The 12628-nt window shown below is 32.3% G+C and overlaps 1 protein-coding gene across 1 annotated transcript; it reads right to left on the reverse strand.

Moving 5' to 3' along the window:
- Positions 1 to 10488: 10488 nt before the first annotated feature.
- Positions 10489 to 10932, reverse strand: LOC146949470 (uncharacterized). The gene has a single exon (XM_085748531.1). It carries the CDS (start codon positions 10930 to 10932, stop codon positions 10489 to 10491), a length of 444 nt encoding a protein of 147 aa, XP_085604657.1.
- Between the last annotated feature and the right edge of the window lie 1696 nt (positions 10933 to 12628).

Raw genomic sequence — 12628 nt, forward strand, 5'->3', positions numbered from 1 at the left:
AAGCTCTAATACATATAAATAACTTACATCAATTAAAAAAAATCAATTTTACTTGACAAAAAAAATTCAATTTTATGACATTCACCTTTAATTTCCCCTCAAAAAAAGAAGAGAAAAAAAACATTCACAGTGACGGAGGGCCTATAGGGCCAAGGTTGGCCATGGTCAACCCCACAAAAAAAAAAAAAAATTATATCGGAAATTATTAAAATATCTTTGATTTTTAACTAAAATTACCTTGCGGCCGACCCTATTCTCTATCTCATAACGTTTTATTATCACAATTTTAAGTCAATCGAAATGTATAACTAATTATCTTGAATTTTTAAGGTATACAAATTAATTTTTTGATGGTCAATCTTGTGTTTATTGGTTATTATAACATAAGTTTTGTGTTTATATTATAGTTTAGTTTTGTGGCCCACCCAAACAATTTTTTGGGGCTCCACCACAGTGTATCATTAACCAAGAATTGCTGTGCAATCTTCGACAAAAAGATGTCTCTGAAACTGGAGGATCCGGGGTGTTTCAACACTCTCGTATCCATTAATGTTGCTTTTATCGGTGAAGCTTTGTGCGAGTTAGGAGCAAGCATTAACCTAATGTTATTAGAGACTTTCAACCGAACCGGAGGTCTGAAGATGCAACCAAGTGAAGCTATGGTAAAAGTTGTTTACATATCAAACATAAGCATATTGTAACACCCTCAATCCCAAAATAATTTATTTTATATTGAGAGGTATTTATGTCTCTTAAGAATATATTTTTTTTTGAAGGAATGTCTCTTAAGACTATTAAAATTGTGGATTTTCAAAAAAAAAAAAAAAACAAATCGAGGCAAGAATATCACAACTCACAAATACAACTCATACTTGATTATTTGAAAATTTTATAATAATAAAATTTGGCTTACAAGTTTTATTATAATTACAAAGAAAAAAAAATTATAATGCACTGCACAACCCGGTGTCACCTATGAGAGCGGACTGTTTCTTTCCCAAGACCACAAACGAAAAAAATAAAATTAAAGTCTTCAAATGTAACATTGCTTTATTATAAGACAGTAGATACTACCTGTAGAAGCTGTGATTATACAAACACGTCAATTCAGACAAATACAAACAACGAACGGGTGAGTTTCGAAAACACTTACGTAATAGTGTAAAACAAATGAGAGGAATACACAATTTTTTTACAAAATATCGTATATAATCAACACTTTATATAAACAAATACAAACATATATATAATCCAATTACCAAGCTAGATCAACCAGGTTACAAATCCAAAGAAAATGAATGTTAAAGCAATGCTTCTTCACCTCTACTTTGTATGCATGTGGTACCATATTACTAACTCTAGATAGTGGGATAGAAGTACATGTTCGGCGTCTCTATTGAAGCAACACCTCACAAATTGACGTCGGTGCTTCACAGTCACGCTAGTAAAATATTATCAGGTGAATGGTCAGGGCTGTCCCGTTTTATAAGTTCGTCCCGACATCGTAGGATCAGCACGAGTCATCTAGGAGTTCCACACTAGACATATAGATTCGTAAATGGCCCTCAAGGCCACGTAATTGGCCTCCACCATCCCAATTCATATCTACTATCCCCCTTGACTAATCTTCATATATGATATGATCCATGTGGTTGTTGGAAAATTCAATCTAAATCCCCGCACCAGAGAGAGAGAGAGAGAGGGAGGCTGTTTTGATGAAACAAGACCACGATTGGCGAAACCGATGCCAAAATTGGATTTTCAATTTTGTGTGAAAATGTTGTCGAAGTCGTTCTATAGGTTAAGAGGATTGGAGAGATTAGAAAGGGATAGAATATGAGGGTTTAAAATTCATGGAAATCCGCTTGGAGAAAGAAAAACATATGTAGCGTTTTATTTATTTAGGGAAATGTTAACTTGTGCCCTCAATGCATAAGTTAATGATTCAAATATAGAAAAAACGTATTGTGCATTGCATTTAATATTTAACTTTTTAATCATTTAAATGCACAAAATTTTAGAGAAAGTTTCTTCTTTTAGATTTCTTAACATGTGCCCTAAGGGCACGTTAACACTACCCATTTTTTTAAAACGTTGGAGGGGGTGCACGATTAGTAAATATGATATAAGATAGGTGTGAATAGAGGGTTTGTGACATGAGACTAATGGGTGTTCAGATGCTGGGCTGCGAATGGCCCATGAAGGAACACTGAGTTGAAAATTGCTTTTTTGACAAAGAATACTTCCAATTGACACATGGAAATGACCATATTGCCCCTGGAGGTAGTTAACTACCGCTGGTAAACACGCCGGCAGTTAACTGCCGCAGGTGTTCGTGATAACTCCAAGTTAGTAGCACACTCCAGACACTCACCCATCATCACCATCTCCAGCACCATCTTTCTCTCAAATTTTCACTCTCTCTCTAAAAAAACTCTACCAAATCATCCAAAATTTCTTCCACTAAATCACAAGTAAGTTATCACTTATGCTATTGTCATACATTTTAGTTAGTATATGTGTTTATATGTTTATAATTTTAGTTGTTGTTTAATTATTAAATTTTGAATATTTGTTTTTAATATAATTATGTTGTAGATCTAAAATGCTATTAACATATATTATGAATACCAGTTATAATGAAGTTATATTGCTTAAATTTATAATTTTTTTCGAATTTTATAAATTTTTTAGGGTTTGAATATTTGTTTTTAATATAGTTATGTTGTAGATCTGAAATGATATTAACATATATTATAAATACATGTTATAATGAAGTTATATTGATTGAATTTATAATTTTTTTTTTTGAATTTTATAAAATTTTTAGGGTTTGTTTAGGATTTTTAGGGTTTATGTCAAATTTTCACTACAAGTGTTTGAATGAGTTTTTCATTGATTATTTTTAATTTCTATGTGTGTAGATTTGAAACAATGGCCGGGTGGATCGACGTTCATGCAGAATTCAACGGCGGAGAACCTCAGAGGTTGAAGGTTCGGTGCCTTGATGTAACGTTAAGAGGTCTCAAGGATCAATTGAATGAATTCAACCAAGGAGTCAACCCCAGAGACACAAAGAGGGTGCAAAACGTCCGGTATAAACGTCCAACGCTCGACGAGGGGAGGGTATCATTCACTTGGGTGGAGTTAAAGAACGACGAAAACGTGACGAGCATGTTTTGGGAGCACAGCATGTTCCAGTGGATTGATATGCGGGTGATGTTGCTGAGATCAACTGAAGATATCATCAACAACTTGATTCCGCCAGAAGATCATCATTAGTTAGAGTAAGGTGCATTCCAACTACAACAATTGTCTTACCTCTGAAATGGGGTGATTCAAACTTGCCAAATGGCCAGGACTCAAGCATTTCGCTGGGCATTAATGTTTTTCCTTTGAAAAGATTAAATTTTTGTTAGGCTTGCTTAGATGATGGTATTAAGTGTCAAGGAATGGACCTCATTTCGTTGGCACTTGAATACCATCATCTAAATCAAGCCTGCAAAAATTTATTCTTTTCAAAGGAAAGCATGAATGCCCAGCAAAATGCTTGAGTCCTCTTGTTTGGCAAGTTTGAATTTACCCCATTTCAGAGGTAAGACAAATGTTGTAGTTGGAATGCACATTCCAACTGCAACAATTGTCTTACACTGGATGGTGCAATTCAAACTTGTTAATCGGCAGGACTCCAACATTCGATGAGCATCTTGAACGATGGTATTCAAGTGTCAAGGAATGGACCTCATTTAGTTGGCACTTGAATACCATCGTTCAAGATGCTCAGCGAATATTGGAGTTCTGTTGCTTAGCAAATTTGAATTTGCCCCATTCAGTGGTAAGATAATTGTTGCAGTTGGAAGGTACATTTCGGAATGTAATGTAATTGTTGACATACATGTCGTTTATGTAATGTAACGAAAACTCTATCGCAATATTTATTCGAATTCACGCTATCGCAATATTTATTCAAATTCACGTTATCGCAATATATGTAAATAAAATTATATGTAAGACAATGTAATGTAACGTAGATGAAATTATATGTAAATAAAATTGTGTAAGAATTAATGTTGTGTACTTATCGAATTTATTTATTCAATACGCCATTTTTATTTGAATTAATGTTGTGTACTTATTATAATTTACTTATTCGATACGCAATATTTATTCGAATTCACGTTAGATTTTATTCGAATTTTAATTATTTGAATTCACGTTAGATTTTACTCGAATTTTATTCGGATTTTATATAAATAAATGAAAATGAAAATAAAAACTAAAATAAAGGAACACAAGTAATATATATAAAATCACATTTTATTAATATGATAATACATTTACAATGGGGTAAAACTAAATCTGCTTCGTCGTACCAATAACATTAAAAATAACATCTTCGTCGTACATTTATTCCTTAATAGGTGGAGTCATCTTCGTCGTACATTTATTGACTGAGGATGAGCCTGAGAAATACCAGACTCAATTTATTGACTGAGGATGAGCCTGAGAAATACCAGACTCAATTTATTGACTGAGGATGAGCCTGAAAAATACCAGACTCACTTTAGTGAGTACATTAAGAAAGGAATCGAGGCAGATGGCCTTGAGGAGCTTTACAAGAAGGTTCATGCTGCAATTCGTGTTGTTCCTCACTTGAATATATAAACCAATGAACAAGTTCTGGTTGAGTTTCTTTGAGTACTGGACTATGACAAACAAACATTTTGTAGAAGAAAGAGTAAAGAAGTAAAGAGGAAATTAGAGTAAGGAGGAGAGAATGTGAGGAAATGTGAGAATGTGAGGGTTTTTATAGGGGAAAAATGTAGAAAAAATAGGTTGAATGAATGATGGAAAAAGAGGTTGAATGTTGAAAAAATAGGTTGAATGTTGAAAGAAAATAGGTTAAATGTGGAAAAAATGTGTTGGATGAATGGAGAAAAAGTGGTTGAATGGTGAAAAGGACGGTGCATCCTAGAACGCACGTAGTGGCTGTTAACTGCCGCTGGAAGACTCCTGTCGTTGTTAACTGTCGGCGCATTAACCAGCGGCTGTTAACTGCCGCTGGAGGTAAAATGGTCATTTCCATGTGTCAATTGGAAGTATTCTATGTCAGAAAAGCAGTTTTCCACTGAGTTTGCACAATTCAAGTAACAAAATATAGTATAAAACAGAGGGTGTAGAAAGTAGTCTGGTCAAGTCTTCTTTTCTTTTATTTCTAGTTCTAAAATAAATACTAATCACTTGATCCACTTGTTCATAACTAAAATCTTAGTCTCTTCAATACTCGTAGTAAACTACTATCATTTTTCTAAAATTAGTAAATTAATAAATCAATAAATAAAGTAGTAACAATTTTTTTTTATTACTCCTAAATCAAATAAATGCATATAAAATCATCACACCATAACAACTATACATATAAGGGACAATAATCAAAATATTACGAAGACGCTAAGATAATTATACATAAAATAAATAATTAGAATGTGATGATACTTAGAAATAATTAAAATAAAATATGTTCAAGCTTATTATTAATCTAGACGATGTCGCAATAATAAACAACCTACATGTACACATAAAATCATTTCAAATAATAATTAGAGATTTACATGGCGAACATATCTAAAGGTATATGGAATGGAACTATCTTATGGAAAGATTGGGGTGTTACACTGATGAAATGGTAAAGAATGTTCAAATAAAAGTGGACATGTTTACCTTCCCAGCCGATATGATTGTGATTGAAATGGAGGAATGTCCTCTACTATTAGGAAGATCTTTCCTTACTACAGCAAACACTATAATTGATGTTGAACAAGGAGAAGGTCTAAAAATGAGTTCCTTACATATCATATTTAAAAAAGGAATGAAAGGTCAACTGCATGTGCTAAATGTTATGTGGCAACAGTAAGGAACCCTTTCTGTTTGCAAGCATTGAAAAGAACAAGAACCTTGGAGAAGAGGGAGTTAGAGGAAGATATATGAGACAACACCGGGATCTGGGAATTCTTGAAAGGTCTAATGGAACTTTCTTAGACGGTCAAGATTTTGAAGCCAGGGACCAAGTAATGTTGATGTCACCAAATACTTTCTACAACCGTCACCAACCTAGGGAAGGATTGGATGGACTGTTCCGAGTATAACGCATCCACAAGAATGAAAAGATTTTCTTATAACATCCGTAGATGGTGATAGTGGACCTCCAACTTCATACCTATTTTTTCAAACCAGTTGAGCTATCCAAATCCATATACATATGCTCAGTTTTCTTTAATTATGTTTGTCATGCATTCCCACTTTAAGAAAGGCTTCATTCCACCCTTGTATTATTGTTGATCACCATCACTGGCTACCCATAATCACAAAGATAATAATAGCAATTAACATACAAATATGTGTCATTAAAAAAACGCAAAAACATCGTCATGGCGGTGATAGCATAGGAGCATGGTATAATTACTATTCAAAACATGTGAGTGATAACAAACAAATAGAAAAAATAAAATAGAAAAAAAATACACCAACTTTTTGAGCCGGTAAACAAGTGGTAGGTTAAGAAAAGTTGACAATGTGGGAGTGTGTTGATAATCGAGCATTAAGGCGTTTGTTATTAGCGTTTCTCTAGATCGTAAGTTCATACCAAATAAATTATTTATGTAAATTTTACAAAAATATAAAATCATTTATATGTTATTGAGACCCATCATTAAAGGCTTATACTCTTCCATTGAATATGGTTATTGAACTAATGCACCTTGACACGTCTCAGTCACATCCTTATTTTATGATTATTTTATAATTTTGTTACGTGTGTTATGGTTTGTGATTGATAATTGCACATGACATCATTCGGGGATCATGATCAGTGTCGTATATGATAGGTTCACAGTGATAAAAAATTGTACAGTTGAAGAACAATAGTTTTAAAAAAAAAAAAAATTGTGTTTGGACAATACACGTAAATTTTAAAACTTAACTAGTTACAAACCCGTGCTTCGCACGGGGGTTCAGTAACGTATTTGACAAAATATTATATTGGAAGGATAGATTGTGACATGACAGATAATTATAAACCATAATACAATATTTAGAGTACTCTTGCATTACGGATTACAAAATTAAATCTTTAAAATGGTTTGATCACAAGTAACAAATGAAAACATATTTTGTCAGCGGTAGAAACACTTTTCCAGTAATAATTGATATCTATCTATAAACCAATGAAAACCCTATTACAAAGCTGCCTGATTTATATCATTTTGACTTTCAGCTTCAACATATATAAATCATTTCACATGATCTACAGCAAAGACAGATATTAACTGCAATTTAGTATCCAGTTCTTTCAGGCGAACAAACTTCTGCATCAGATAGATAGCTGAAAGCCTCTCTACCTAATTTATATCATTTTGTGTTTTAGCTTCAACGTATATAAATCTTTTCACATTATCTACAACAAAGGCTAGGGATGTCAATGGATACTCATGGGTACGGATAATATGATACTCGTCCCCGCCCCGTTGGATAAGTATGATACCCGTGCCCGCCCCGTATCCTCGTGGGTACTCACCATACGGGTACCCGTGGGTATTGAGGTATCCATGGGTACCCATGGAGTTTTGAATTTATTTATTTTTTTGTACAAATAATAACTTTTTTTAATTACCAAAAAACTTCAACTTTTAAACATCCGTACATAATCCACTCAAAATTTCATAAATCATACATAATTCATAGAAAATTCATGATTCTTATATAATCTATATGTTTTATGATGTGAATGAAGTGGAAACGGTGAACTTAATAAGATGAATTAAAAAAATTTAAAATAAAAATAGGTTATTATTGAGGATTTTTAGGTGGGGGGTAAAATTTTCTTCAATAAGGTACCAACTTTAAGTAATAAGATATGATATATAAAGATATATTAGTAATTTACTTAATTTATTATCGGGTATAGGTACCCGTAGGTATGGATACAATCCAATCCGTGTCTGTGTCCATATAATAATGGGTAGTCAAATACCCGTTTATTATACCCGTGGATACCAGTTTAGCTACCCGTGATGGATTTTACCCACGGGTACCCGTGGGCATAGGTATTTTTGCCACCCCTAGCAAAGGCAGATATTAACTGCAATTTAGTACCACGTATATAAATCCTTTCACATGATCTACAACAAAGGTAGATAGTAACTGCAATTTAGTATCCATTCCTTTCAGGTGAACAAACTTCTGAATCAGACAGATAGTTGAATGCCTCTCTACTTGATTTATATCATTTTGCCTTTCAGTTTCAACGTATATAAATCATTTCACATGATCTACAGCAAAGGCAGATATTAACTGCAATTTAGTATCGAGTCCTTTCATGTGAATTATACGCACTTTTAAAAACTTGTTTTAAAGGAGAGATGTTCAAATTACGGAATATTACCATTCTTAGTAAATTTGAAAATGAAGTTCGCATAATCCAAATATTTGTGATGCATGGTTTAAGGCATGGGGTTCAGTAACGTATTTTGTAAAAAAATTGTTCCGAAGGAAAAATGAACAAATTAATGAATATTGCACAAAAATTAAAAACCTTTATCAAAATATTTATGAAAGCTTTATCAAAAGCATGAAAACATCATAAATTACATAATAGTTAAAATTATAAAAGTGAGCGCTACTGTCATAGAGTTACCAAAAAGGGATTAACACCAATATTTACATGACACAAAATGAACGAAAGAAACACATTAAACTCTTTAGCGTCTTGTGTAGGAACTTGGTTATTAATATTTTGACCGTTAAAAAATAAAAAATCTCTTTGACGTCAAAAAAGTAATATCAACTGAGCAATATTCAGTCTCTTCACATATGCTTAGTAATATTCAGTCTGGAAGATTACATTGAAAGGATAGATGGTAAAATGACGGATAATTGTGAATCATTGTAATATGTCAAAATAAAAACCTTAAAAACCATGAACCATCAACTTAGTTTTAAATAGTTAAAAATAAAAAATTGTAAAATAGTTAAAAGTTCTTAAAAATATAAAAATTGGAAAATAGTTAAAAAAAATTGGTGAGGTAGCACTCAACCAAGCAACACTAAAAAAATTATATGCATTAGCGTAACAAAAAAAATAGACAGACGGACATAAAATATTACTCTAAACGTTAATGTGTGTATATATTCGCGAGGTTGAAGAAAGGAGATAAAAATATTTGGGATCATTAAATTACAGCGTGAATAAAAATATTTGTGAGATTGTGATGATTAAACGATATTGAAATTAAATATATAAGTGATAAAAAGATAATAAAATTCCTTTGAAAAAAAGGTAATAAAATTAAATGGAATCTCCTTAAAAAATTAATGGAACGGTTAAAAAAAATAAAGTTAAATGGAAGAAAAAAACATATTGAAATATAATATTAAAAAATAAAGTTTTGTCAAAAAAATTATTAAAAAATAAAGAAAAAGTTTCCGGCGTGAGTTGAAAAGAGGTGCTTGTGAAATAAATTGTCAAGAAGTAGTTTTTTAAAGTAACATTCAACAGCTTCTGGTCAAAGCTCATTCCATTCAATTTTATGCGTTCAAAAAAAGTACTTTTTTTAGTAAGTACTTAATTGATATTGTATTCGGCCTAACTTCTCCATCAAAATGTAGAGAAGTTTGAAAAAAGTCGGGTCAAACGATACCTTAATCTCCCACAACGGCAATGTAGAAACAATTGAATTCGGGAGGAAAAATTGAAAAATAGTTAAAAATATAAAAATTGGAAAATAATTAAATTTTATTAAAAATATAAAAATAAGAAAATAATTAAAAAAATTGGTTAGGGGCAAAAATGGAAATTCATAGGCCAAACCTTAAAAAAAAAAAAACCACTTCCAATAATTGAATTACCAAAATGCCCCTCATAGGGGCAAATTGGTAATTTCAACAGACATTTCCTTTAACGGTAGGCGAAATGCATACCTTAGGCTGGGAGATTAGGATCTAGTGGTGGAGATTAGGAACTTGCTTTCTAACACTATCTTGCAGGAATCTGAGCCGGAGGTCTGAAAGTGGCGACCAGACACTGGAGTTGGCTATACAGTTCGTGGTGTTTATGAAATGCTTATGAGGCTGGAGATACACAGTCACGATGTCATTGCGGATGCACCTTTTTTTTTCTAAGCAAAAGAGACTTGCCAATAATGCAAGCCCCTGAAATATATTAAAAAAGAGAAAATACAAAGGAAAAGAGGGGGGACAAAACAACCAAAACCCTCCAGAAATAGAAAACATAATCAAGAAAACCTAAAATAAGGTAAGCCTAACTTATTTCTAGTATAAGCTTCCCTAATTTGAGGTGGTAAATCGTCCCACCAAAATGAAGAATTCAAAGCAAGCACAATGTTTGCAAGTTGATCAGCACAATGGTTTCCTTCCCTATATATATGAGTAAAAAAAAAATGACATAGAGGAGACCAAATGAATACAATTCTCCTATCTGTTTCTGAGATGGCAAGGCACAATTTGTTTGTTCTTGAAAGCCATAGTTACCAGTTTGGAATCAGTTTCCACCCATAAATAATCCCAACCTTTATGAGCTGCTAATTCAATAGTGTACATTGCTCCATTAAGTTCAGCATTAAGAGAGTTTGTGGCACCCAAATTATAAGCAAAAGCACCCAGAGATTCACCCCTATTATCTCTATAAATACCTCCACAAGAAGCAGGCCTCAGATTGCCTAAAGCTGCTACATCAATGTTACATTTGATCCAAGCAAAAACTGGAGGCTGCCAAATTACTTCTTTGATTGTTGGTGCGTTTCCGTAGTTGATTTTGACTGAGAATGCATTTAGAAGCACAAAATCAGAGATGGATGAATTTGCACCACTACAATGTGGGAACGACTCAGCACAAATGCGGGTTGAATATAGAAACATAAGAATCTTGACATCAATCTCCACACAAAACCTTTAAAAGAATGGATATATGGATCATTCGTTTTATATATCTAACATTTGGCTCATTTGTAGTAGATGTGAAACTAACTACTCACATTTTAATTTAACAATTTCTCTTTCAAGTAGGAGTCTCTTACATTCTATACTTTCATCCTCACTAACCAATGGAACATGCGTCCTTACTATGCCGTCAGAAGAATTTTAAGACTTAGCACAACATCTCCACTCAAAATTTTAAGACTCTGTTTATGAAATTGGAGCATATATTATAAACTGATTTGAAATTTAGATATTACATGCATATAAATATAAAAAACCATGATCCATAACATATCAAATCCTAGATAGGTCTACCATAAACGAAACCAAAACAGAAGTTATACAACATAGATTCTAAAGTAATTGTGTTTGATGGAAAACAAACAAAAATCTAAAATTAGAAAATATAACGGGTTGAATAACGTATTTTGTAAAAAAATTGTTCTAAAGGAAAAATGAGCAAATTAAGGAAGATAGTTGCATTTTTCTAAGAGATTGTTGTTAATTATAAATGTGAGAATTAAGTAAGCATATTGCACAGACATTAGAAATGTGCACCTTTTTAAAATATTTATCAAAGCATTAAAAGAGCATATACTACAATCAACATTCGAGGTAGTAGTCAGGTCTATCTATTTAGATACAACACTAATTATCTCAAATAGCTAAAATAGACCCGTATATATACATTAAAGACATTGAAGAGATCTAAAGACAATCGAATTTTTAATAAGAGTACTTAAAAAATGCATAATAATTGTATTTTTAGTGGACAAAAGATAGAATACTATCACAAAGTGCTTATTCGTTATTAGTAAGAAAATATAAATGGGATCTGCGGTGTCCTGCGTAACAAAAAAAAGTAAACTGATTCCAAAGTGCTTATTTTTCATTAACCTTTCCTGTAAATATTTATCATACACGGGTTGTCCACATGAAATTAACCTTAGTAACTTCATAACCTTAAGTGATGCACGGGTTGAATTACTTTTCCTGCAAAAAAATTGTTCCAAAGGAAAAATGAGCAAATTAAGGAATATTGCACAAACATTAGAAATATTTATCAAAGCCTTACCAAGTCTTGATTCATGAAAAGAGCATATATTTTGTTGATGAAATCAGGAAAACAACATAATAATTAAGATTAAACTAATTGGAACCAATGAAGGAACCAATGATGTGCAAAGCTAAAATTATAAAATCGAGCGCTACTGTCGTAGAGTTACCAAAAAGGGATTAACACCAATATTCACATCACACAAAATGAACCAAAGAAACAACATTCCCAAGTTAATATAGCTCTCAATTTTGTAAAATAATTTGAATGAAGTTAAGACTTAAAACAACTACTTTTCTAATTCATATTCAGAATCAACAGCAGCAAACAAATTAACATAAGTAACTGTTAAAACACATAGTAATCAGTACTCCATTGAACCCCAAAAGAGTACACCTCCAAGTTGGTTATAGCTCTCAATTTTTGTCTAAACCGTATTAATCATTTAAAGCTTTGAGAGATTTGGTAAGAAAAAGCCAAGAATGGAGAGGAATGGAGGTTTCAATGATATTTCTAAAATTAAACTGAAGTTATTTATATATATTTAGATGTTTTACCTGTGTCATAAAAAAAAAATCC

The sequence above is a fragment of the Medicago sativa genome, chromosome 2 (genome assembly GCF_051527215.1).
Source record: "Medicago sativa cultivar Bolivia chromosome 2, Bolivia_mono, whole genome shotgun sequence".
Taxonomy (NCBI): domain Eukaryota; kingdom Viridiplantae; phylum Streptophyta; class Magnoliopsida; order Fabales; family Fabaceae; genus Medicago; species Medicago sativa.